This window comes from Salvelinus alpinus, chromosome 2 (genome assembly GCF_045679555.1).
Source record: "Salvelinus alpinus chromosome 2, SLU_Salpinus.1, whole genome shotgun sequence".
NCBI classification, from domain to species: Eukaryota; Metazoa; Chordata; class Actinopteri; order Salmoniformes; family Salmonidae; genus Salvelinus; species Salvelinus alpinus.
This window is the reverse complement of record NC_092087.1, coordinates 90,142,399-90,169,598: the sequence shown is the minus strand read 5'-3', so window position 1 is coordinate 90,169,598 and position 27,200 is coordinate 90,142,399. Positions and strand designations below refer to the sequence as shown.

Genomic DNA, 27,200 nt, shown 5'->3' with positions numbered 1-27,200 from the left:
GCGTGTTCATTCTGTCGTCTCGTTCCCAGGAGGAGTTGATCGAGGTGGTGGTGGTTCCTCAGCTCAGTGGGATAGCAGAGGACAGAGACCTGGCTGTGAGGAGACAGGCTACCCAGCTACTGGTGGACCTGGCTGAGAGCTGTAGTACACACCACTTCACCAGCCTCCTGGACATCATCCAGAGGGTAGGAGACACACACACACCACTTCACCAGCCTCCTGGAGGGTAGGGGGGACACACACCACTTCACCAGCCTCCTGGAGGGTAGGGGGGACACACACCACTTCACCAGCCTCCTGGAGGGTAGGGGGGACACACACCACTTCACCAGCCTCCTGGAGGGTAGGGGGGACACACACCACTTCACCAGCCTCCTGGAGGGTAGGGGGGACACACACCACTTCACCAGCCTCCTGGAGGGTAGGGGGGACACACACCACTTCACCAGCCTCCTGGAGGGTAGGGGGGACACACACCACTTCACCAGCCTCCTGGAGGGTAGGGGGGACACACCACTTCACCAGCCTCCTGGAGGGTAGGGGACACACACACTGGTTCCACACACCGCTTCACCAGCCTCCTGGAGGGTAGGAGAGAGTGTTAAGATTGTGTGTATGTAAAGTTAAAGGACCAATCAGCAGATGAAACGATAGCAAAGTGGTTACCCCGCCACTGTTTAAGTTGAAAGCAGAGGGATGGGGCAGATCAGATCCCTGCTTCTACACCTGCATTGCTTGCTGTTTGGGGTTTTAGGCTGGGTTTCTGTACAATGGAAAAAGGGCTTCATAAATACATCAAATCACATTTTATTGGTCACATACACATGGTTAGTAGATGTTAATGGTCACATACACACGGTTAGCAGATGTTAATGGTCACATACACATGGTTAGTAGATGTTAATGCGAGTGTAGCGAAATGCTTGTGCTTCTAGTTACGACCGTGCAGTAATATCTAACAAGTAATCTAACAATTTCACAACAACTACCTTATACACACAAGTGTAAAGGAATGATTAAGAATATGTACATAAAGATATATGGATGAGCGATGGCCGAACGGCATTGGCACGATACAGTAGATGGTATCGAGTACAGTATATACATATGAGATGAGTAATGTAGGGTATGTAAACATTGTTTAAAGTGGCTAGTGATACATTTATTACATCAATTTTTACATTATTAAAGTGGCTGGAGTTGAGTCAGTATGTTGGCAGCGGCCGCTAAATGTTAGTGGTGGCTGTTTAACAGTCTGATGGCCTGGAGATAGAAGCTGTTTTTCAGTCTCTCGGTCCCTGCTTTTATGCACCTGTACTGACCTCACCTTCTGTATGGTAGCGGGGTGAACAGGCAGTGGCTCGGGTGGTTGTTGTCCTTGATGATCTTTTTGTCCTTCCTGTGACATCGGGTGCTGTAGGTGTCCTGGAGGGCAGGTAGTTTGCCCCCGGTGATGCTCTGGAGAGCCTTATGGTTTTGGGCGGAGCAGTTGCCGTACCAGGCGGTGATACAGGCCGACAGGATGCTCTCGATTGTGCATCTGTAAAAGTTTGTGAGGGTTTTAGGGGCGAAGCCACATTTATTCAGCCTCCTGAGGTTGAAGAGGCGCTGTTGCGCCTTCTTCACCACGCTGTCTGTGTGAGTGGACCATTTCAGATCGTCAGTGATGTGTACGCCGAGGAACTTGAAGCTTTCCACCTTCTCCACTGCGATCCCGTCGATGTGAATGGGGGGTGCTCCCTCTGCTGTTTCCTGAAGTCCACGATCAGCTCCTTTGTTTTGTTGATGTTGAGTGAGAGGTTATTTTCCTGACACCACACTCCGAGGGCCCTCACCTCCTCCCTGTAGGCCGTCTCGTCGTTGTTGGTAATCAGGCCTACCACTGTAGTGTCGTCTGCAAACTTGATGATTGAGTTGGAGGCGTGCATGGCCACGCAGTCGTGGGTGAACAGGGAGTACAGGAGAGGGGTGAGAACGCACCCTTATGGGGCCCCAGTGTTGAGGATCAGCGGGGTGGAGATGTTGTTTCCTACCCTCACTACCCGGTGGTGATTTGATTAGAGTGTATGTGTGCTCTCTCTCTCTCTTTGTGCAGGTGGCGAGTCGTTCGCTGGTGTGCCCAGGGCCCCTGGAGGTGTCGGAGAGAGACCCCACGGCAGAATCCCCCATGGAGGATGTCAGGACCGCTATACGAGGCCTACTGGAGATACTGCAGGTACACACACACACACACACACACACACACACACACACACACACACACACACACACACACTGGGACACACACACAGGGTCAATGCAGTGTTACATATTAACATTCACTCATGTGATTGATGGAATGGTGAATTGATAGTGTATCTGTGCTCTGTTGCTCTCCACTCTCAGAGTAAGCTGTACAGCCTGCCAGCCAGCCACGCTAGTCGAGTGTACGAGCTGCTGATCGGACACCTGCAGCTTCACTACAAGAACAAGTACAGCTCCGCTGTGGCCTGCAGCATACGACTACAGGTAGCATATACAGGGGTCACACAGAGGTCAAATACAGTTCAAATGTTACAGCTCCGCCGTGGCCTGCAGCAGGTAGGACACCAGTCACCTGCAGGTTTGGAAATGCTCCTTTTTTTGTTTATCAAGATGTTTCCAAAGGCCTTTTCATTGGTGCCAATCAGAAACCATCAACAAGGAAGGGATGAGGATGTTGTCCAAAGTGACACAGCAGACTTACTCTCTCTCTGTCTCTCTCTCTCTGTCTCTCTCTCTCTGCCTCTCTCTCTCTGCCTCTCTCTGTCTCGCTCTCTCTCTGTCTCTCTCTCTCTGTCTCTCTCTCTCTCTCTCTCTCTGTCTCTCTCTCTGCCTCTCTCTCTGTGCCTCTCTCTCTGTGCCTCTCTCTCTCTGCCTCTATCTCTCTGTCTTTCTCTCTTTGTCTCTCTGTCTTTCTCTCTCTGTCTCTCTCAGGTGTTTGACTTCCTCCTGATGATGAGAACGGACTCCCTCCATCGTCTGGGGTTCCTCAGTAAAGATGGGGTACTGAGGTTCAGTCCGTACTGCCACTGTGACATGGGGTGGGTTCACCTTCACACTGTGTCCGCTCTAAACTCAGATTATTCAGAATATTAAAAGGACAGATGACTAGACAGATACCATAAAGTACCTGAATGTATAGTGGCAAATACCAAAACAGTTGTTGATGCCCCTTACTCGTTATTTTATTTAACATTTATTTAACTTGGCAAGTCGGTCAAGAACAAATTATTATTTACAATGACGGCCTACACCGGCCAAACCCGGACGACGTTGGGCCAATTGTGTGCCGCCCTGTGGGACTCCCCATCACGGCCGGTTGTGATCGAACCAGGGTCTGTAGTGACACCTCTAGCACTGAGAAGCTGCGCCACTCGGGAGCCTGACCAGGGGATCTTTCCAACAATCAATACAGGAGAGGAATCCAACCATCTGAGTCCATTCATTTCCCTTCTTTCAATAGTCTTTGTCACAAACAATAAGGTATGATACGGTTGAAAATTGATAGTGAGTCCAGGCACTCTAGTTCCCACCCAATCAGAGGCACACTAGTTCCCACCCAATCAGAGGCACACTAGTTCCCACCCAATCAGGGGCACACTAGTTCCCACCCAATCAGGGGCACACTAGTTCCCACCCGATCAGGGGCACACTAGTTCCCACCCGATCAGGGGCACACCAGGTAATCATAGGGATGAAATGAATTGAACGCAAAACATGATAAATGGCTGCTACAGAATGTTAAATGTGTTACCTTTTCTGGCATTTTAACTGTAATGTTTAATTGTTAAATGTGCAATGTGTCATGTCTACCACTGTCTGTCAATGTGTCATGTCTACCACTGTCTGTCAATGTGTCATGTCTACCACTGTCTGTCAATGTGTCATGTCTACCACTGTCTGTCAATGTGTCATGTCTGACAATGTGTCATGTCTACCACTGTCTGTCAATGGGTCATGTCTACCACTGTCTGTCAATGGGTCATGTCTACCACTGTCTGTCAATGTGTCATGTCTACCACTGTCTGACAATGTGTCATGTCTACCACTGTCTGTCAATGGGTCATGTCTACCACTGTCTGTCATGGGTCATGTCTGTCAATGTGTCATGTCTACCACTGTCTGTCAATGGGTCGTGTCTACCACTGTCTGTCAATGTGTCATGTCTACCACTGTCTGTCAATGGGTCATGTCTACCACTGTCTGTCAATGGGTCATGTCTACCACTGTCTGTCAATGGGTCATGTCTACCACTGTCTGTCAATGGGTCATGTCTGTCAATGTGTCATGTCTACCACTGTCTGTCAATGGGTCATGTCTACCACTGTCTGTCAATGTGTCATGTCTACCACTGTCTGTCAATGTGTCATGTCTACCACTGTCTGTCAATGGGTCATGTCTACCACTGTCTGTCAATGGAACATTTTGTCTGTAACGCCTTATTAGTCTTCCAGGGGTCAAACACAGAACTATCTAACATGTGTCCTCTCTCTCTCTGTCTCTGTCTCTCTGTGTTCTCTCTCTCTGTGTTCTCTCTGTCTCTGTGTTGTCTCTGTCTCTGTCTCTGTCTCTGTGTGTGTTTCCAGGGAGCCAGAGAAACGAGGGAGTGAGAAGAAGCCTGCAGGCTCAGTGTCTCCCCCTGCTGGCAGTCCTGCCCCTTCCTCCACCACTACTCCCTCCTCCTCCTCCTCCATCCGTACAGCCTGCCTGCCCTACTCACCTGCCTTTAATGTGCTGCTACAGTGCCTGAAGATGGTACCTACCTTACACACACCTACACACACCTACACACACACACACACACACACACACACACACCTACACACACACACACACACCTACAGACACACACACACCTACAGACACACACACACACCTACAGACACACACACACACCTACAGACACACACACACCTACCTACCTACAGACACACACACGCCTACCTACCTACAGACACACACACGCCTACCTACCTACAGACACACACACGCCTACCCACCTACAGACACACACACGCCTACCCACCTACAGACACACACACGCCTACCCACCTACAGACACACACACGCCTACCCACCTACAGACACACACACGCCTACCCACCTACAGACACACACACGCCTACCCACCTACAGACACACACACGCCTACAGACACACACACGCCTACCTACCTACAGACACACACACGCCTACCTACCTACAGACACACACACGCCTACCCACACACGCCTACCTACCTACCTACAGACACACACACCTACCTACCTACCTACAGACACACACACACCTACCTACCTACAGACACACACACGCCTACCTACCTACAGACACACACACACCTACCTACCTACCTACAGACACACACACACCTACCTACCTACAGACACACACGCCTACCGTCCTACCTACAGACACACACACGCCTGCTGACCTACCTACACACGCCTATCTACCTACCTATCTACCTACACGCCTACCTACCTACACACGCCTACCTACCTACCTACACACGCCTACCTACCTACACACCACACACCTACACACACCACACACACACACACACCTACCCCCACACACACCTACCTACACACCACACACACACCTACCTACACACCACACACACACACATCTACCTACACACCACACACACACACACCTACCTACACACCACACACACACACCTACCTACACACCACACACACACTCTCTCTGTCTCTCTCCCTAACTCTGTGTGTTGTTCCCTCTCTCTCTGTCTCTCTCCCTAACTCTGTGTTGTTCCCTCTCTCTCTCTCTCTCTGTCTCTCTCCCTAACTCTGTGTGTTGTTCCCTCTCTCTCTGTGTGTTCCAGGAGACAGACTGGAAGGTGTTGAAGCTGGTTCTAGACAAGATGCCCTGGACCCTACAGTATAAAGTCCTGCTGCTGTCCTCTCCCTGTAGCATAGACCAGCTCTGTTCTACACTCTGTTCTATGGTACACACTGTTACAGGTCTTGGTTTTTCCATTTGATGTTTTTGAGGTTGGATGTTAGGTGTATAGCTCTTTAGCACGTAGGGCGCACCGATTGGTGTCACCTCGTCAGTCAGTATCGGTTTCACCTGTGCTGGTTTCCGTCTCGTTAGAGGGAAGGGGTTTCATCTGTGCTGGTTGCCGTCTCGTTAGAGGGAAGGGGTTTCACCTACCTACCTACCTACCTACATACACATGCCTACCTACCTACACACGCCTGCCTACCTACCTACCTACCTACCTACCTACCTACACACGCCTACAACTACCTACACACACCTACCTTTCACCTGTGTTGGTTTCTGTCTCGTTAGAGGGAAGGGGTTTCACCTGTGCTGGTTGCCGTCTCGTTAGAGGGAAGGGGTTTCACCTGCCTACCTACACACACCTACCTACCTACCTACATACACACGCCTACCTACCTACCTACCTACACACGCCTGCCTACCTACCTACCTACCTACCTACCTACCTACACACGCCTACAACTACCTACACACACCTACCTTTCACCTGTGTTGGTTTCTGTCTCGTTAGAGGGAAGGGGTTTCAGCTGTGTTGGTTGCCGTCTCGTTAGATGGAAGGGGTTTCACCTGTGCTGGTTGCCGTCTCGTTAGAGGGAAGGGGTTTCACCTGTGTTAGTTGCCGTCTCGTTAAAGGGAAGGGGTTTCACCTGTGTTGGCCCAGGTGCTATTTAACAGTGTCTGTCCCAGTGCTCCAGTAGTCTTGAGAGGTGGGAGCGCCTTTAGTTGACGCTCCCTATTTAGATTATCTAGACAAACAACCCTTTATCTGATCTGGTTTAGTGGGTGCTCCCTATTTAGATTGTCTAGACAAACAATCCTTTATCTGATCTGGTTTAGTGGGTGCTCATGGTGGGTGTCTTTTAGGTTCCAGTCATTGTTGCTCGTCAACTCTGATGTGGACCCCCCCCAGGACTATCTTTCAGAACCCCTCCTGTTCTGTTTTGGTTGTCGGTGTTAGTTCCCCCTTCTGATTGACAGACAGTATTTGGGTTTTCTTGCTGGGGAATGTAACAACACACACACATTATTGTCACTTTGATCTCTCTCCGGTCCCTCACTGACACTGTGGATTTGTGCCCATGTGTTTGTTTTTCTCTGTCTCTCTCTGTCTCTCTCTGTCTCTCTCTCGCTCTCTCTCGCTCTCTCTCGCTCGCTCTCTGTCTCTCTCTCGCTCGCTCTCTGTCTCTCTCTCGCTCGCTCTCTGTCTCTCGCTCTCTCTCGCTCTCTCTCGCTCGCTCTCTCTCTCTCTCTCTCTCTCTCGCTCTCTCTCGCTCTCTCTCGCTCTCTCTCGCTCTCTCTCGCTCTCTCTCGCTCTCTCTCGCTCTCTCTCGCTCTCTCTCGCTCGCTCGCTCTCTCTCGCTCTCTCTCTCTGTCTCTCTCTCGCTCTCTCTCTCTGTCTCTCTCTCGCTCTCTCTCTCTGTCTCTCTCTTGCTCTCTGTCTCTCTCTCTGTTTCTGTCTCTCTCTCTGTCTGGCTCTCTGTTTCTGTCTCTCTCTCTGTCTGTCTGTCTGTCTGTCTGTCTCTCTCTCTCTGTCTAGGTGACAGACCGTCTTATCTCAGAGCGTCTGAAGAAGACTCCAGATGGTTTCAGTCGTACTGATGTCCAGCTGGCTGTAGTACCTGTTCTCACTGCTATCACATCATACCACAACTACCTAGAACAGGCCAGACAGGTACACACACACACACACACACACACACACACACACACACACACACACACACACACACACACACACACACACACTGAAATATGCAACCAAAACATTGTTTTGATTAAAGTGAAGAGCGTATTTTCATTAGAAGCATTAGTCTACTTAGTTACATTTTTAACAAAAGCCTGCCCACCAAGTTTAAGTTCACAAACAGATGGAAAAACATGAACACATTGAACACCAGCCAGTTGCAGGTAACGTGGTTAAAAGGGGAAGAATGTCAGCTGTCTCCTGCTGTTAACTACATGTCTCAACTCCCAATAATGAGGGAATAGTCTCTGCTAGCAGCCGTTCATTTAGTCAACACCTCACAACTCCAGCAACTGGTTTCCACTTTACACAGAGAATGTAACTATTTAATGTAGTTATACTATACATTTTTAGTTGTCCAGTGTGCTAGCTAGCCAGTGTGTTTACATTTTCATTAATTTTCCATGAGGAAAAAGGCTTGTGGAGAAAGCAACTCCCTTGTGGCACTCATCGTTAAAGGCATAGTTCACTAAAATGAAATGTGACTTATTTTTCCACTTGTCTACTATTAGGCTACTTAGTTACTGTAGAGGCCTAGAAGTGTGCTAATCATCCGCATTGTGAGCACATCTCTTGTCTCAGCAGGTTGGAGACGTTAGCAACAGCATATTCATGAGTTATTCTGTGATGGAGACATTTTCTTGGTCTATTCAATGTAGCTTTTTTTTAGGCAGGGAAAAAGTCTGAGTGGCTGCTGAATATAAATCACTAGATACTATGGCTGGTAAAAAGTGGCTGCTGAATATAAATCACTAGATACTATGGCTGGTAAAAAGTGGCTGCTGAATATAAATCACTAGATACTATGGCTGGTAAAAAGTGGCTGCTGAATTTAAATCACTAGATACTGTGGCTGGTAAATGCCATGACCCCATGTTTGAGTGAAAGACAATTCCATTAATGGCATCTGCGAGTGTAGGCCTAAGTAGAAAATAAAACATTTGGGCAAGTGACCATAATCCTCTGGCAGGTAAAAACGGCTTGTGCCTTTTTGAGAGCGTCATCTCAATATCTGATCATAAATAACATCATCGTTGTTCTCTTCTCTCTTGCCGTCCCTTCATCTCTCAGAGGGAGTTGGTCCAGTGTCTGGAGGCAGGGCTGATATACCGTTGTGCCAAGCAGTGTGTGGTTGCCCTGACAATGTGCACCGTGGAGATGCCTGACATCATGATTAAACTCCTCCCTGCCCTCATCGTCAAGCTGACGCACATCTCGGCAACCGTCGCCATGGCGTCGCCCATGCTGGAATTCCTGTCCAGTGAGAACACACCCTAGTTTACACGCCCTGATAGATGGAAGCCAATCAGAGAACAGGATCTGTATATACAGGAAGTTAGATCAGCCAATGATTGTGTGAAGGATTCTTTGTATTTCACTTCCTAGTTCATGTTTACATATGAGAAACACACCTAATATACCTCACACGGTCATATTATATACTTTGTCTTTACAGGGAAGATTACTTGTTCAGTTGTAGAATTAGTGACCCTATTACATCCTTACCTGTTGATGATGGTGCCACATGACAAGGTTAGATTATGTCATGCTAACTGTGTGTGTGTGTGTGTGTGTGTGTGTGTGTGTGTGTGTGTGTGTTGTAGCTCTGGTGCGGCTGCCACATCTCTATGCTTACTTTGTAGCAGAGCAGTACGTCAGTGTGTTTGCCATCTCCCTGCCCTACACCAACCCCTCCAAGTGAGTACCCGATACACACACACACACACACACACACACACGTGCAACACATATGTACGCATGCTCACACACACGCTCTCTCTCTCTGTTTCTCTCCCTACCTCCTCTCTCTCTCTCTCTCTCTCTCTCTGTTTCTCTCCCTCTCTCTCTCTCTCTCTCTCTCTCTCTCTCTCTCTCTCTCTCTCTCTCTCTCTCTCTCTCTCTCTCTCTCTCTCTCTCTCTCTCTCTCTCTCTCTCTGTTTCTCTCTCTCTCTCTCTCTCTCTCTCTCTCTCTCTCTCTCTCTCTCTGTTTCTCTCTCTCTGTTTCTCTCTCTCTCTCCTCTCTCTACCTCTATCCTTCTCTAACCCTCTTTCTCTCTCTCCAGGTTTAACCAGTACATTGTGTCGTTGGCTCACCATGTCATCTCCATGTGGTTTATCCGCTGCAGACTCACCTTCAGAAAGGACTTTGTGCAGTACATCACCAAGGTAGGGGTGTGTTCTCTGTGTTTACACACGTGTAATAATCTACCTGTTTCCTGACTCATTTTCCTTGTAACCACTCCCTCCTCCTTTCTACTCTCTCCTCTCTCTTCTCTCCCCTCTCTCTCCTCTCTCTCTCTGCCCTCTCTCCCCTCTCTCTCTCTCCTCTCTCTTCTCTCCCCTCTCTCTCTCTCCTCTCTCTTCTCTCCCCTCTCTCTCCTCTCTCTCTCTCTGCCCTCTCTCCCCTCTCTCTCTCTCCTCTCTCTTCTCTCCCCTCTCTCTCCTCTCTCTCTCTGCCCTCTCTCCCCTCTCTCTCTCTCCTCTCTCTTCTCTCCCCTCTCTCTCCTCTCTCTCTCTGCCCTCTCTCCCCTCTCTCCTCTCTCTTCTCTCCCCTCTCTCTCCTCTCTCTCTCTGCCCTCTCTCTCCTCTCTCCTCTCTCTTCTCTCCCCTCTCTCTCTCCTCTCTCTCTCTGCCCTCTCCTCTCCCCTCTCTCTCTCTCCTCTCTCTCTCCAGGGTCTGCGCTCTAATGCTCTGATGCCGTTTGATGACAGCCAGGACACTCAGAGCAGCTTCCGTGCTCGCAGCACCAGCCTCAATGAGAGGCCCAAGAGGTACACACACACACACACACACACACACACACACACACACACATACACACACACACACACACACGGCCGGGTCACATGACTGCTCATTGAAGATCTTGTGACCGCATGGCCGTACAGGAGGTTGGTGTTGTCAAGGTAACAGAACTCAGCATGACTGTCGTTGTTGTGGTGTGATGGTTGTTTTGGTTTCCCACAGGTAGCTATGGTGACGTTTTGGTGGTTTTATTTTTGTTGGTAAATATTTTCTGTTGGTTGTTGTCTCAACTCACACACATTATTACCACAAGATACACAAAGAGGTGGAGAGAGAGGAGTGTGGGTCTTCCCTTTTCTCTTTCTCGCTCTGTGTGTCTGTCGTGTCATTGACGAAGTGTCATCGTACACACTATCTCCTCTCTCCTCTCTCCTCTCACCTCTTTCTCTTGAGATCAAAGGGTTTTTCTCACCAGGGCAGCTGTTTGACTGCAATCTATTAAAGAGATGCTCAGAGAAATAATCCCCAAATAAAATCACGTTATAAAATCTTATAATAAAAGCTAATAATTAAATCCTGAACCCCCTCCCACCTAAATCCTACCCCCTTCCCATAACCAGGCCACCCTAATGGTCCCTTGGAGTGTCAATCAAAATCCCTAGCTACCCAGCTTGGAATTCTGTCATAATCAAGTCCTGACCTGACTGACATCGTCTAGAATCGCTCTTTTTTAATTCTGTGAGCAAGTTGACTTATCCACCAATGTTGACCATGGACTTGGGGCCCAACCCCCCCCCCCCCCCCTCTCCCTTTTCCTCCCTTCTTTCTTTGTGATTCTGAGGAGATTTAACTTTAACAGAAACTCTCCTCCACTCCCAATCACTTCCCTTGCTTTTTCTGTGGTGACTTTGGGGAGAAGAGTAGATTCTCTCTCCTGCTTTCTCCTCTCCTGCTTTCCCTCTCCTCTTCTGTTGGCGCCCAAAATGTCACTTCCTGATTTCTTTGTGCCCTCCATGACAACGCCCATGCTCCCATAGTAACGCACTATAGTAACAAGCACACTCCCATGTTAACTCTCAATAGCAACACATAATAACATTCTATTAATAGCCTGTACTGAACCCCACCCCTCCGACCCAGACCCCCTAACCCTGTACTGACCCCCACCGTCCCATACCCCCTAACCCTGTACTGACCCCCACCGTCCCATACCCCCTAACCCTGTACTGACCCCCACCCCTCCGACCCAGACCCCCTAACCCTGTACTGACCCCCTCCGACCCAGACCCCCTAACCCTGTACTGACCCCCACCGACCCAGACCCCCTAACCCTGTACTGACCCCCTCCGACCCAGACCCCCTAACCCTGTACTGACCCCCACCCCTCCGACCCAAACCCCCTAACCATGTACTGACCCCCACCGTCCCAGACCCCCTAACCCTGTACTGACCCCCACCGTCCCAGACCCCCTAACCCTGTACTGACCCCCCTGGCCCAGACCCCCTAACCCGGTCCTGACCCCCTCCCTCCCAGACCCCCTAACCCGGTCCTGACCCCCTCCCTCCCAGACCCCCTAACCCGGTCCTGACCCCCTCCCTCCCAGACCCCCTAACCCTGTACTGACCCCCTCCCTCCCAGACCCCCTAACCCGGTCCTGACCCCCTCCCTCCCAGACCCCCTAACCCTGTACTGACCCCCTCCCTCCCAGACCCCCTAACCCGGTCCTGACTCCCCTGGCCCAGACCCCCTAACCCAGTCCTGCTCCTGTGTATACTCTATCTACTGTACGTCTGTAGGAGTTGGAGAGATGCATGTAAGGTCTAAAAACACATGTAAGATGTCCGTATGATAATAACCTGATCATTGTACCAGGGTCCCTTTTCAGCTTGTAGCTACTTTGATAAAGTAATGAACGTTTAAAGAACAAAGCAGTTAGGGCATCATTAGAGTATTGTCACATTAAACATGGTTTCTCCTGTAACTTCTCTCTAGTGGTTACAGAGTCCAACTATGTCTTAGACAGATGGACAATGTGTCGTAGTATAGAAGACCTCCGTTAGTTAGACAGTAGATCATGTTTTATTGGTTCTTGTGTTTTTAGATCAGCCGTGCTCTACTCCGACACCTGCTTCATCCTACACATTCCTTTCAGTTGGTTCTATCACTTCATCCTACACATTCCTTTCAGTTGGTTCTATCGTTTCATCCTACACATTCCTGTCAGTTGGTTCTATCACTTCATCCTACACATTCCTTTCAGTTGGTTCTATCACTTCATCCTACACATTCCTGTCAGTTGGTTCTATCACTTCATCCTACACATTCCTGTCAGTTGGTTCTATCATTTCATCCTACACATTCCTGTCAGTTGGTTCTATCACTTCATCCTACACATTCCTGTCAGTTGGTTCTATCACTTCATCCTACACATTCCTTTCAGTTGGTTCTATCACTTCATCCTACACATTCCTGTCAGTTGGTTCTATCACTTCATCCTACACATTCCTTTCAGTTGGTTCTATCACTTCATCCTACACATTCCTGTCAGTTGGTTCTATCACTTCATCCTACACATTCCTTTCAGTTGGTTCTATCACTTCATCCTACACATTCCTGTCAGTTGGTTCTATCATTTCATCCTACACATTCCTGTCAGTTGGTTCTATCACTTCATCCTACACATTCCTTTCAGTTGGTTCTATCACTTCATCCTACACATTCCTGTCAGTTGGTTCTATCACTTCATCCTACACATTCCTGTCAGTTGGTTCTATCATTTCATCCTACACATTCCTGTCAGTTGGTTCTATCATTTGTTGTTGGTTATGTTTTTAACCTCTTCCTTCCACCTTGTTGTGTTCACTGTTGGTTCATATTAACCCTCAGACCGTGGTGATGTCTTCAGTTGGTTGTTTCAGTTGGTTTTAACCCCTCCTGCTCTGAGTCCATCCTCTATAACAGATCTCTGTGTCCCAAATGGCACCCTACTCCCTTGATAGTGCACTACTTTTGACCCATAGGGTAGTGCACTGTAGAGGGACTAGGTTGCCATTTTGGGATGCTTCCTCAGTCATGGCAACGTCGGCTTCTCCTCTTGCTGCTCAATGTGATGATGTCTCATTTTCTTTTAGGAATAGTTTGTTTTTGTGTTTGTTGTGAAAAAGCTGATGCTGTTTATTACCCTATTGCTTTATAGTTGTTCCTTCCTTCCTGATTTTTTCTGTTCATGGTGTTCACTGCTGTTAATTTTCTCAACTTGTTTTTGTTTGTTTGTTTTTGTTTACTCTTTGGTTGATTTGACCCCCATCCCCTCCTCTGACTGGGTGCTGCGTTGTGGGTGTGGTTTCGGGGTGGGGTCGGTGACACCCTGGATCCCTCCATTGCTATTGGCACACTCTCTTCTGCTCATCCCCTGACCCTTTGACCTTCGTGCCCCACCCCCTATCCCCTCGCACACGTGATGTGTCTCCGTTGGTCACCTGGTGGTCGTTCGGGGCCGTTTCTGACGTGACGGGCGACATATCCTGATTTCCGTTTCCTGTTGGCCGTTACCTCTCTCCCCCCGCCCTCACCTCCCTCGCCCACCCCTACTCTGTCCCTCTTGCCAACACACAATTCCACCCACCCCCTTTCCCACACACACCAACCTGCCCCTACCCCCCCACACCTTCCACCCTCCACTCCTGCCACGTTGCCATGGTCCCAGTCTACGGGCAGCCAAAATGGCGAAGGCCCACCAGCAGCAGCAGCAGCAGCAGGCGTCAATGGCAGCGGGCGTAGCGGCGAGTACCGGCTCTCCCGTTAAAGAGCTGAGAGATCTGTCGGCCATGGACGCCTTCCGCTCCCGAAGCATCAGCGTCTCCGAGCACGCGGTGCGCAGGTAGAGAGCACTCTGGGTAACCAGGAAATAAAACCCAAGAAATAACATTTCTTGCTTCCGTTGGGGGGTGGGGCTTGGTGGGGGGCGGGAGCCGTCGTCATAAGGACCGGGGGGCGGTTGCCAGGGAAACCTGGGTTGGGTGACGGTGGCATGCTGAAGGAAGATGTGTTGACTGGTTTTGGGCTGCAATTGTCTTTTTTTTTTACTACATTTGACTGATTTTGTTGCATGCAGTTTGTGCTTTGGAAAACATCTATTTCTGTCAATGTTTTTCTGTTAACCCCATTTTGGCTTCTTTTATTTCTCTGATGCTTTGGTTTGTTATGAATATTTATTGTTGTTTGTGGTGTTTGCTGGGTTTTGCTGACTGGGTTTAATTTCCCTGACTGACTGAACGGCCGGAGAAAAACATGGCCCTAGGCTCCAAGCAGTGTACTGAGACGACAAGACTGACAGCCACTGCTACCAATGATTGGCTTTTCCTCTTCCCTGTGGGAGTGGACTATTGTGTTATGGGCCAATGAGAAGCCAGGCTTACACACAACACAACACACATGCTTTGCATGCTGCCTGTGTAGTTTTCTGTTGCATTCCATTTGTTTGACCCACAGACGCTCAGTGTTCCGCTTCCTCCGCTGATATACAACCATCTGTCTGTTTGTGGGATGTTGGGATTCGTTGATTATCTGAGTTACAAAATTACCGTATCTTTCCCACAATTCCCAAGTTTTCAAGAAATCCCGGTTGGAAAATTCCTGGATTTCCCGATCATTCCTTCCAGATTCGAGGAATATTCCAATTGGGAATTTTGGGGAAAGTTACCAGAATTATGCTACCCCTATTGATGAATGAGAGTGACTGACTGAGTTGGGGGTTTTGTGGTGTCTGTCTCCAACTGACTCAATGACTCCTGCCGCGCACCAATCACTACACATACTTACCTATCAGCTTGAGTGACTGACTGTGAGAGTGACTGACTGTGAGAGTGACTGACTGTGAGAGTGACTGACTGAGTGAAAAGTGAATCAGACATTGCAGTTGGTGGTGGTTAGATAGTGTTTCATCATTTCTCTCTCTTCATCTGTGTATCTCAAACCCATAGGAGTCCATAGGTTGTTATTGAGCTGTCTGTCAGATGGGGAATGAGCTCAGCTGACGCTCCACTAGTCAGCTCTCAAATACTAGCCAGTCTGTTTGTGTTATCATGGTAACTCATCGTCATGCCAAACATTTTGTCTTGACAATGTCTTGACAATATATGGAGTTGGCAAGAGCACAAACTGATCTGGGACCAGGCTACTAAAGTACTCGTTCTAATCTAAATTGTCCCAAGGAGAGGGAAGAACTGATCTGGGACCAGGCTACTAAAGTACTCGTTCTAATCTAAATTGTCTCAAGGAGAGGTAAGAACTGATCTGGGACCAGGCTACTAAAGTACTAGTTCTAATCTAAATTGTCCCAAGGAGAGGGAAGAACTGGTCTGGGACCTGGCTACTAAAGTACTCGTTCTAATCTAAATTGTCCCAAGGAGAGGGAAGAACTGATCTGGGACCAGGCTACTAAAGTACCAGGACACGGAGGAAGAAGTGCGTAGTTTACCAGGCCCTGTTACAATCTGTATAACTGTCAGTCCCCCTCCTGACCAGCAGGGTGCAGGAGACTATCACTAGAAAGCCTGAGGAGCTTCCCCTTTACACACTGATCCAAGACCAGTTTTGTGTTTCCCCTCTAAATGGCTAGGGATAGGATTGGGGCCAGTTGAGCTGATCCTAGATCTGTGCCTATAAGAAAGTACAGTATTTGGGATTCCTCAAACAGAAGGTCTAACAGACTCGCCTCAGTGTGTAACTATGGCAACGTCTCACATGGCACACTGTCAGAGCCCTATGGGGTTGCCTATGGGCCCTGGTCATAGTGCACTACCTTTGACCAGAGCCCTATGGGGTTGCCTATGGGTCCTGGTCAAAAGTAGTGCACTACATAGGGAATAGCCATTTGGAACGTGACAACAGACTTAGTGCCTCAGCCGACACCTACTAGCTTCAGGTGTTCTGCCAACCTAGCACTGGTGGTCTGCTTTTTTACACACACACACACACACACACAGAGACACACAGACACAGACACACACACACACAACAGGAAGTCAACTATTTTTAGCTTCGCTTTAATTGCCATTCAAGTAATCTTTCATTTAGTTTGAAGAGTCCCCTTCTCCCTCTCCTTTAGTCCGTACCTCTCCCCTTCTCCCTCTCCTTTAGTCTGCACCTCTCCCCTTCTCCCTCTCCTTTAGTCCGTACCTCTTAACTCCAAAGCAACAGGCAAACAGCTCTTTTGTTGTTGTTGAAAACATTCAAAGCAACGTTCTTTTAGCTAATAAAGGTCAAGGCCTGAATGCTTTAGGCTCCAGGTACCATGCCAGGTTGTGTCTGTCCTTCAATGGAACACCTGTTTAGTTTAACTTCAATACAACAACATTTCCTCTTTGTTTGTTTGAACACAGAGGGGGGGGGGGGGATGTGGAAAAACACTATCGGACACAGCCACTGCTGCAATGCGGAACTATGTTGAAAGAGCTGTCGTTGTGATGGATGGCTGGATAAACTGATGATGGATTAACACTACGGCCGTGTCTCATTCCAAAAGGCTCGCTGCCTCCCTCTCCCTGCCTCCTCAAGAGGCAGCGTCCTTATGGATTGAGGCACAGCCCAGTAATAACAGATAAGAGACTGACACAGAACCCTAGTGAATGGTGGATACCTTCCCCCTCAGACTGTATGTAGTTATCCTTCGAGGGTTTTAGGGTTCTGGAAATCACCACTGTCCACGTTCCAAATGGAACCCTATTTCTCATCCCTGGTCCAAAGTGGAGCCCTATTTAGGGACTAGGTCTCCAGACCTGGATCTTAACACTAAGCCATGAACTTAACGTTCAATGTGACCAGGTTAAGGTGATAATTGCGGCGTCATGATGTGCTTCCAAACGAGTACCTTAAGGACGGTACCCGATCTGGTGACGTAAGAGAAAAATATTCTTGGTCATTTTGAGGTCATGGCGGTCTGAATAGGTATCCACCGGAGCAGCTGGGTCAATGCCACTGGGTCAAGGGTCAATTAAGGGTTGAACACTCTGTTTGCTGTGTAAACTGTGCTGCTGGGTTGTGCTGGTCACAAGCTGGGACTTGGTCTGAGTTAACATTAGCATTAGCAGTAGCGATAGTGTTGGCAGTAGTGATAGTGTTAGTGATTGGTGTTAGCAATAGCGATAGCCTCAGCCATAACCTCTTGGGAGAGCGAGCTGCAGTGTCTATATGCTTTTGTCCAGAGGTGTCCTATGGGCCTTGGTCTAATGTAGTGCTCTATATAGGGAATAGGATGCCATTTGGCACACAGACAAGACGTTTGTTATATTCTGTTACACAAGACGGACAGAACTGACGCAGCTAGAGGGAAAATAACTTCTAGAGGCATGAGCCACTTAGAGGAAGAAGAAAGAGGGAATGTTCTTCTTCTCTCGTCTCCTGCGTCACTCACACTTGTTCCTTCCTGTAAAGGGCTTAGGTTATGTCATCCTATCTTCATCTCTCCATTAATGTCATCCCCCCTTTCATCCCTGCTACTGTCTCAGTGTGTGGGCTTGAAGGATGACATGTTTAAAGTCTTGGTGATTTAAACAGACAGGGAGGGAGACAGGCAGGCAGACAGACAGACAGGCAGGGAGACAGGCAGGCAGGCAGGGAGACAGGCAGGGAGGGAGACAGGCAGGGAGGGAGACAGGGAGGGAGGGAGGCAGGCAGGCAGGCAGGCAGGCAGGCAGACAGGCAGACAGGCAGACAGACAGACAGACTGTGAGGGAGACGGGCAGACAGGCAGTTTGAATGATTTACATTAGTTTAAAACACAGTCTTTTGTCAGTATCTAGTATATCATGTAGATGTCTTTCATGTAGATGTGTGGACATAGAAGCTGCAGGTATCTGTGTTTAATCCACGACTTCCTAACTACATTCTGTTGTAGTTTGGACGGTGTTTGTCTGAACTGTCGGTTCCTACGTCAAACCCGTTCCCTGTAGTAATGTCATTTCTCTTGAAGACCGGTATAACTTGTCTCATTGTCCTACAGAACAGAACAGTAGCTGTGTGTTCCGTTAGAGGTGTTCTGTTTCCCCCTGGCAGTGGTTACCGTGCTTACCGGGATGCGATGGGGGTCTCCGGGGAGGAATGCTGAAGGGAGATGTAGATCAGGTGACTGGGATATTACGGTACACACGTCACAGTTCCCCCGGCGCTCGGTTCTGAGCTGCATGTTGTTCTTGTGTTCGCTCTCCGTCAACATAAAAGCGCCTGGTCTTCCTGGTTCCTGGGCCTTTGTAGAAGAGACTCCCTGTCAGCAGTAAGCATAGCACTTCACATTCACAGAGGGAACGGATGACAGATCATTTCAAGCGCCAAGGCTTCCGCTACAGTTACTTATACCAAGTCCCAGCTCGTTTGTGTGTGTGGGAGATTTACTTATCTGTGTTTGCGTACATCAGCAGTGTACCCCTGAGAGAAAGATAAGAGCCAGGCTGTGTGTGTGAGAAGGCTGCTTGTGTGTTTGGATCTTGCAAACTGTGTGTGTGTGTGCGTCAGTGGAGGCTGCTGAGGGGAGGATGGCTCATAATATTGACCGGAATGGAGTAGTTTTAATGTATCAATTTATTTGTATTGTAATTTTTTTTTTTCATGTTTGATTCCATTCACTCCGTTCCAGCCGTCATTATGAGCCATCTTCCCCTCAGCAGCCTCCACTGGTGTGTGTGTCTCCCTCTCCCCTGTCCCTCTGACACCCTCTCCCCTGTCTCTCTGACACCCTCTCCCCTGTCTCTCTGACACCCTCTCCCCTGTCTCTCTGACACCCTCTCTGGCACCCCCTGGCTGTAGGATGCACACCTCCAGCACCACGTGTAGTCTGGGTTCTTCTGATGAGAACACCGTGAGCCAGGCAGACGATGGGTTAAAGACTGTCCACCTGGAGTTAACTGAGACCTGTCTGGACATGATGGCTCGTTACGTCTTCTCCAACTTCTCAGCTCTGCCCAAGAGGTACGGACGGGGTGTTGGCCACGGGATATTTGATGCATTTATTAGTGAACTCGTGGGTCTTCACTCTAGTCTTCATTATTCACACAATCACACCGGGAAAAGGACACAAGGTCTTCTATGATTAACTGCCATAAGCCTTCAGAACTAAGTGGCCTTGACCCCTGACCCTTAACCTTTGCCAGGTCTCCTATAGCAGAGTTCCTTCTGGCGGGGGGTCGCAGTATGACCTGGCTGGTGGGTAACAAGCTGATCACCATAACGACCAGCGGTGGGGTCAGGAGCCAGGCCCTACTGGGAATGGACATGGCTGAGAGGCTGGGAGGAGGGGGAGAGATGACCAGGTAACCACCCACACACACAGTAACCCATATATACACACACACACAGTAACCCACCCACACACACAGTAACCACCCACACACACAGTAACCCACCCACACACACACACACACACACACACACACACACACACAGTAACCCATATACACACACACAGTAACCCACCCACACACACAGTAACCCACCCACACACACAGTAACCCACCCACACACACACACCCACACACACAGTAACCCATATACACACACACAGTAACCACCCACACACACAGTAACCCACCCACACACACACACACACAGTAACCCATATACATACACACAGTAACCCATATACACACACACACACACACACTAACCCATGTACACACACACACACACACTAACCCATGTACACACACGGTAACCCATATACACACACACACGGTAACCCATATACACACACACACACACACTAACCCATGTACACACACGGTAACCCATATACACACACACACGGTAACCCATATACACACACACACACTAACCCATGTACACACACGGTAACCCATATACACACACACACGGTAACCCATATACACACACACACACACACTAACCCATGTACACACACGGTAACCCATATACACACACACACAGTAACCCATATACACACACACAGTAACCCATATACACACACACAGTAACCCATATACACACACACAGTAACCCATATACACACACACAGTAACCCATATACACACACACAGTAACCCATATACACACACACACACACACACTAACCCATGTACACACACGGTAACCCATATACACACACACACACACACACACACACACACACACACACACACACACACACACACACACACGGTAACCCATATATATACACACACACACACACACACACACACACACACACACACACACACACACACACACACACACACACACACACACGGTAACCCATACACACACAGTAACACACACACACTGTCAGTAATATCCGGTCTCTCTCCTGCCCCCTGTAGGTCAGACCCCTCCCTTCACACCCGTCAGACCAAAGAGGCTCCGGCCAAACTGGAGTCCCAGTCCAGTCAACAGCTCAACAGAGCCTCACGCATCAGAGTACGATCCATGTCAGGTAGGAAGATGAGGAACTCTCTCTTTGTCTCTGTCTCTCTATCCTTCTCTCTACTGTCATCAGAGTACGATCCATGTCAGGTAGGAAGATGAGGAACTCTCTCTGTCTCTATCACTCTCTATCCTTCTCTCTCTCTACTGTCATCAGAGTACGATCCATGTCAGGTAGGAAGATGAGGAACTCTCTCTTTGTCCCTCTGTCTATCACTCTCTATCCTTCTCTCTCTACTGTCATCAGAGTACGATCCATGTCAGGTAGGAAGAGGACGTTCTCTCTATCTAGCTATCTAATCTATACACTACATGATCTAGAATATGTGGACACCTGCTTGTTGAACATCTCATTCCAAAATCATGGGTATTAATATGGAGTTGGTCCCCCCTTTGCCGCTATAACAGCCTCCACTCTTCTGGGAAGGCTTTCCACTAGATGTTGGAACATTGCTGCAGGGACTTGCTTCCATTCACCCACGAGCGTAAGTGAGGTCGGACACTGATGTTAGGTGATTAGGCCTGGCTCACAGTTGGCGTTCCAAATCATCCTAAAGGTGTTTGAAGGGGTTGAGGTCAGGGCTTTGTGCCGGCCAGTCAAGTTTGACAAACCATTTCTGCATGGATCTCGCTTTGTGCACAGGGGCATTGTCATGCTGAAACAGGAAAGGGCCTTCCCCATACTATTACCACAATGTTGGAAGCACAGAATCGTCTAGAATGTCATTGTATGCTGTAGCATTGAGATTTCCCTTCACTGGAACTAAGGTGCCCGAACCATGAAAAACAGCCCCAGAACATTATTCCTCCTCCACCAAACTTTACAGTTGGCACTATGCATTGGGGCAGGTAGCGTTCTCCTGGCATCCACCAAACTCAGATTTGTCCGTCGGACTGCCAGATTGTGAAGTGTGATTCATCAGAGAACGCGTTTCCACGGCTCAAGAGTCCAATGGTGGAGAGCTTTACACCACTCCAGCCGACGCTTGGCATTGCGCATGGTGATCTTAGACTTGTGTGCGGCTGCTCGGCCATGGAAACCTATTTCATGAAGCTCCCAACAAACAGTTCTTGTGCTGACCTTGCTTCTAGAGGCAGTTTGTAACTCAGAAATGAGTATTGCATCTGAGGACAGCACTCGGTGGTCCCGTTCTGTGAGCTTGTGTGGCCTACCACTTCGCGTCTGAGCCGTTGTTGCTCCTAGACGTTTTCACTTCACAATAACAGCACTTACAGTTGACCGGGGCAGCTCTAACAGGGCAGAAATTTGACGAACTGACTTGTTGGAAAGGTGGCATCCTATGGCGGTGTCACGTAAGTCACTAAGCTTTTCAGTAAGGCCATTCTACTGCCAATGTTTGTCTATGGAGATTGCATGGCTGTGTGAGGAATAATGTTCTGGGGCAACGGGTGTGGCTGAAATAGCTGAATCCACTAATCTGAAAGGGTGTCTCTATCTCTCCTTAGTTCCATGTAAGGTAGGGATGGTGATATGTCACTAATTTCTAATTTCTCCTTCTCCCCCCCCCCCCCTCAGGTGGCCATGCTCTCCGTGCAGGTCCAGCCCAGAGCCTCAGCCCCCTGGTCTCACCCTCTGAGGGGGGAGAGCTGTGTGGTGTCCCCCTCTCTCCCCCCTCCTCCTCCTCCGGTCCCTGTCTGGATGGCCTGGGGCCCCCCTCTCCCTCCCCCTGTGCCCCCCCTAAGGACCCCCTCAAAGACAAGCCCAGCCTGGCAGAGTTCCTGCCCGTTCTGACCCAGGGATGGGCTGAGATCTTCATACGCAGACCCTCAGGTAAACACACCAGTTGAATAACTTCCTCTTCATCTGTTTCAATCAATTTTCAATCAATTTTATTTTATATAGCCCTTCGTACATCAGCTAATATCTCGAAGTGCTGTACAGACACCCAGCCTAAAACCCCAAACAGCTAGTAATGCAGGTGTAGAAGCACGGTGGCTAGGAAAAACTCCCTAGAAAGGCCAAAACCTAGGAAGAAACCTAGAGAGGAACCAGGCTATGAGGGGTGGCCAGTCCTCTTCTGGCTGTGCCGGGTGGAGATTATAACAGAACTATGCCAAGATGTTCAAAAATGTTCATAAGTGACAAGCATGGTCAAATAATAATCATGAATAATTTTCAGTTGGCTTTTCATAGCCGATCATCAAGAGTTGAAAAACAACAGGTCTGGGACAGGTGGCGGTTCCATAACCGCAGGCAGAACAGCTGAAACTGGAATAGCAGCAAGGCCAGGCGGACTGGGGACAGCAAGGAGTCACCACGGGCGGCAGTCCCGACGCATGGTCCTAGGGCCCAGGTCCTCCGAGAGAAAGAAAGAGAGAAGGAGAAAATTAGAGAGAGCCAAGATTTTCAAAATTTCCATAAATGACAAGCATGGTCAAATAATAATCAGGAATAAATCTCAGTTGGCTTTTCATAGCCGATCATTAAGAGTTGAAAACAGCAGGTCTGGGACAGGTAGGGGTTCCATGACCGCAGGCAGAACAGTTGAAACTGGAATAGCAGCAAGGCCAGGCGGACTGGGGACAGCAAGGAGTCACCACGGCCGGTAGTCCCGACGTATGGTCCTAGGGCTCAGGTCCTCCGAGAGAAAGAAAGAGAGAAGGAGAAAATTAGAGAGAGCCAAGATTTTCAAAATGTTCATAAATGACAAGCATGGTCAAATAATAATCAGGAATAAATCTCAGTTGGCTTTTCATAGCCGATCATTAAGAGTTGAAAACAGCAGGTCTGGGACAGGTAGGGGTTCCGTAACCACAGGCAGAACAGTTGAAACTGGAATAGCAGCAAGGCCAGGCGGACTGGGGACAGCAAGGTGTCATCATGCCCGGTAGTCCTGACGTATGGTCCTAGGGCTCAGGTTCTCAGAGAGAACGAGAGAATTAGAGAGAGCATACTTCAATTCACACAGGACACTGGATAAGACAGGAGAAGTACTCCAGGTAACCAACTGACCCTAGCCCCCCGACACAAACTACTGCAGCATAAATACTGGAGGCTGAGACAGGAGCGGTCAGGAGACACTGTGGCCCCATCCGAAGAAACCCCCGGACAGGGCCAAATAGGAAGGATATAACCCCACCCACTTTGCCAAAGCACAGCCCCCGCACCACTAGAGGGAAATCCTCAACCACCAACTTACAATCCTGAGACAAGGCCGAGTATAGCCCACAAAGGTCTCCACCACAGCACAAACCAAGGGGGGGCGCCAACCCAGACAGGAAGATCACGTCAGTAACTCAACCCACTCAAGTGACGCACCCCTCCTAGGGACGGCATGAAAGAGCACCAGCAAGCCAGTGACTCAGCCCCTGTAACAGGGTTAGAGGCAGAGAATCCCAGTGGAGAGAGGGGAACCGGCCTGGCAGAGACAGCAAGGGCGGTTCGTTGCTCCAGAGCCTTTCCGTTCACCTTCACACTCCTGGGCCAGGCTACACTCAATCATATGACCTACTGAAGAGATAAGTCTTCAGTAAAGACTTAAAGGTTGAGACCGAGTCTGCGTCTCTCACATGGGTAGGCAGACTGTTCCATAAAAATGGAGATCTATAGGAGAAAGCCCTGCCTCCCGCTGTTTGCTTAGAAATTCTAGGGACAATTAGGAGGCCTGCGTCTTGTGACCGTAGCGTACGTATTGGTATGTACGGCAGGACCAACTCGGAAAGATAGGTAGGAGCAAGCCCATGTAACGCTTTATAGGTTAACAGTAAAACCTTGAAATCAGCCCTTGCCTTAACAGGAAGCCAGTGTAGGGAAGCTAGCACTGGAGTAATATGATCAAATTTCTTGGTTCTAGTCAGGATTCTAGCAGCCGTATTTAGCACTAACTGAAGTTTATTTAGTGCTTTATCCGGGTAGCCGGAAAGTAGAGCATTGCAGTAGTCTAACCTAGAAGTAACAAATGCATGGATTAATTTTTCTGCATCATTTTTGGACAGACAATTTCTGATTTTTGCAATGTTACGTAGATGGAAAAAAGCTGTCCTTGAAACAGTCTTGATATGTTCGTCAAAAGAGAGATCAGGGTCAAGAGTAACGCCGAGGTCCTTCACAGTTTTATTTGAGACGACTTTACAACCATCAAGATGAATTGTCAGATTTAACAGAAGATCTCTTTGTTTCTTGGGACCTAGAACAAGCATCTCTGTTTTGTCCGAGTTTAAAAGTAGAAAGTTTTCAGCCATCCACTTCCTTATGTCTGAAACACAGGCTTCTAGCGAGGGCAATTTTGGGGCTTCACCATGTTTCATTGAAATGTACAGCTGTGTGTCATCCGCATAGCAGTGAAAGTTAACATTATGTTTTCGAATAACATCCCCAAGAGGTAAAATATATAGTGAAAACAATAGTGGTCCTAAAACGGAACCTTGAGGAACACCGAAATGTACAGTTGATTTGTCAGAGGACAGACCATTCACAGAGACAAACTGATATCTTTCCGACAGGTAAGATCTAAACCAGGCCAGAACTTGTCCGTGTAGACCAATTTGGGTTTCCAGTCTCTCCAAAAGAATGTGGTGATCGATGGTGTCAAAGGCAGCACTAAGGTCTAGTAGCACGAGGACAGATGCAGAGCCTCGGTCTGACGCCATTAAAAGGTCATTTACCACCTTCACAAGTGCAGTCTCAGTGCTATGATGGGGTCTAAAACCAGACTGAAGCATTTCGTATACATTATTTGTCTTCAGAAAGGCAGTGAGTTGCTGCGCAACAGCTTTTTCTAAAATCTTTGAGAGGAATGGAAGATTCGATATAGGCCGATAGTTTTTTATATTTTCCGGGTCAAGGTTTGGCTTTTTCAAGAGAGGCTTTATCACTGCCACTTTTAGTGAGTTTGGTACACATCCGGTGGATAGAGAGCTGTTTATTATGTTCAACATAGGAGGGCCAAGCACAGGAAGCAGCTCCTTCAGCAGTTTAGTAGGAATAGGATCCAGTATGCAGCTTGAAGGTTTAGAGGCCATGATTATTTTCATCATTGTGTCAAGAGATATAGTACTAAAACACTTAAGTGTCTCTCCCGATCCCAGGCCCTCGCAGAGCTGTGCAGATCCAGGACAGCTAAGCCCTGGAGAAATACGCAGATTCAAAGAGGAGTCCGTAATTTGCTTTCTAATGGTCATGATCTTTTCCTCAAAGAAGTTCATGAATTTATTACTGCTGAAGTGAAAGCCATCCTCTCTTGGGGAATGCTGCTTTTTAGTTAGTTTCGCAACAGTATCAAAAAGAAATTTTGGATTGTTCTTATTTTCCTCGATTAAGTTGGAAAAGTAGGATGAGCGAGCAGCAGTGAGGGCTCTTCGGTACTGCACGGTACTGTCTTTCCAAGCTAGTCGGAAGACTTCCAGTTTGGTGTGGCGCCATTTCCGTTCCAATTTCCTGGAAGCTTGCTTCAAAGCTCGGGTATTTTCTGTATACCAGGGAGCTAGTTTCTTATGACAAATGTTTTTCGTTTTTAGGGGTGCAACTGCATCTAGGGTATTGCGCAAGGTTAAATTGAGTTCCTCAGTTAGGTGGTTAACTGATTTTTGTCCTCTGACGTCCTTGGGTAGGCAGAAGGAGTCTGGAAGGGCATCAAGGAATTTTTGTGTTGTCTGAGAATTTATAGCACGACTTTTGATGCTCCTTGGTTGGGGTCTGAGCAGATTATTTGTTGCGATTGCAAACGTAATAAAATGGTGGTCCGATAGTCCAGGATTATGTGGAAAAACATTAAGATCTACAACATTTATTCCATGGGACAAAACTAGGTCCAGAGTATGACTGTGGCAGTGAGTAGGTCCAGAGACATGTTGGACAAAACCCACTGAGTCGATAATGGCTCCGAAAGACTTTTGGAGTGGGTCTGTGGACTTCTCCATGTGAATATTAAAATCACCAAAAATTAGAATATGATCTGCTATGACTACAAGGTCTGATAGGAATTCAGGAAACTCAGAGAGGAACGCTGTATATGGCCCAGGAGGCCTGTAAACAGTAGCTATAAAAAGTGATTGAGTAGGCTGCATAGATTTCATGACTAGAAGCTCAAAAGACGAAAACGCCATTTTTTTTTTTGTAAATTGAAATTTGCTATCGTAAATGTTAGCAACACCTCCGCCTTTGCGGGATGCACGGGGGATATGGTCACTAGTGTAACCAGGAGGTGAGGCCTCATTTAACACAGTAAATTCATCAGGCTTAAGCCATGTTTCAGTCAGGCC

At 48.4% G+C, this 27,200-nt stretch overlaps 1 protein-coding gene across 5 annotated transcripts in view; it reads left to right on the top strand.

Moving 5' to 3' along the window:
* The window catches only part of tsc2 (TSC complex subunit 2), a 57,668-nt gene that overhangs the window by 14,838 nt on the left and 15,630 nt on the right, over positions 1–27,200 (top strand). For 4 of the 5 annotated variants that reach the window (XM_071389883.1, XM_071389884.1, XM_071389887.1 and 1 more), the window contains 16 exons: positions 30–185; positions 2,096–2,215; positions 2,386–2,508; positions 2,956–3,062; positions 4,608–4,776; positions 5,873–5,995; positions 7,595–7,729; positions 8,873–9,062; positions 9,406–9,499; positions 9,865–9,967; positions 10,475–10,572; positions 14,254–14,427; positions 19,350–19,511; positions 19,694–19,852; positions 20,876–20,988; positions 22,516–22,770. In XM_071389883.1, coding sequence (XP_071245984.1) covers positions 30–185; positions 2,096–2,215; positions 2,386–2,508; positions 2,956–3,062; positions 4,608–4,776; positions 5,873–5,995; positions 7,595–7,729; positions 8,873–9,062; positions 9,406–9,499; positions 9,865–9,967; positions 10,475–10,572; positions 14,254–14,427; positions 19,350–19,511; positions 19,694–19,852; positions 20,876–20,988; positions 22,516–22,770 — 2,281 coding nt within the window. The remainder of the gene's footprint in view (positions 1–29; positions 186–2,095; positions 2,216–2,385; positions 2,509–2,955; positions 3,063–4,607; positions 4,777–5,872; positions 5,996–7,594; positions 7,730–8,872; positions 9,063–9,405; positions 9,500–9,864; positions 9,968–10,474; positions 10,573–14,253; positions 14,428–19,349; positions 19,512–19,693; positions 19,853–20,875; positions 20,989–22,515; positions 22,771–27,200) is intronic. The other variant, XM_071389886.1, reaches the window with a different exon arrangement.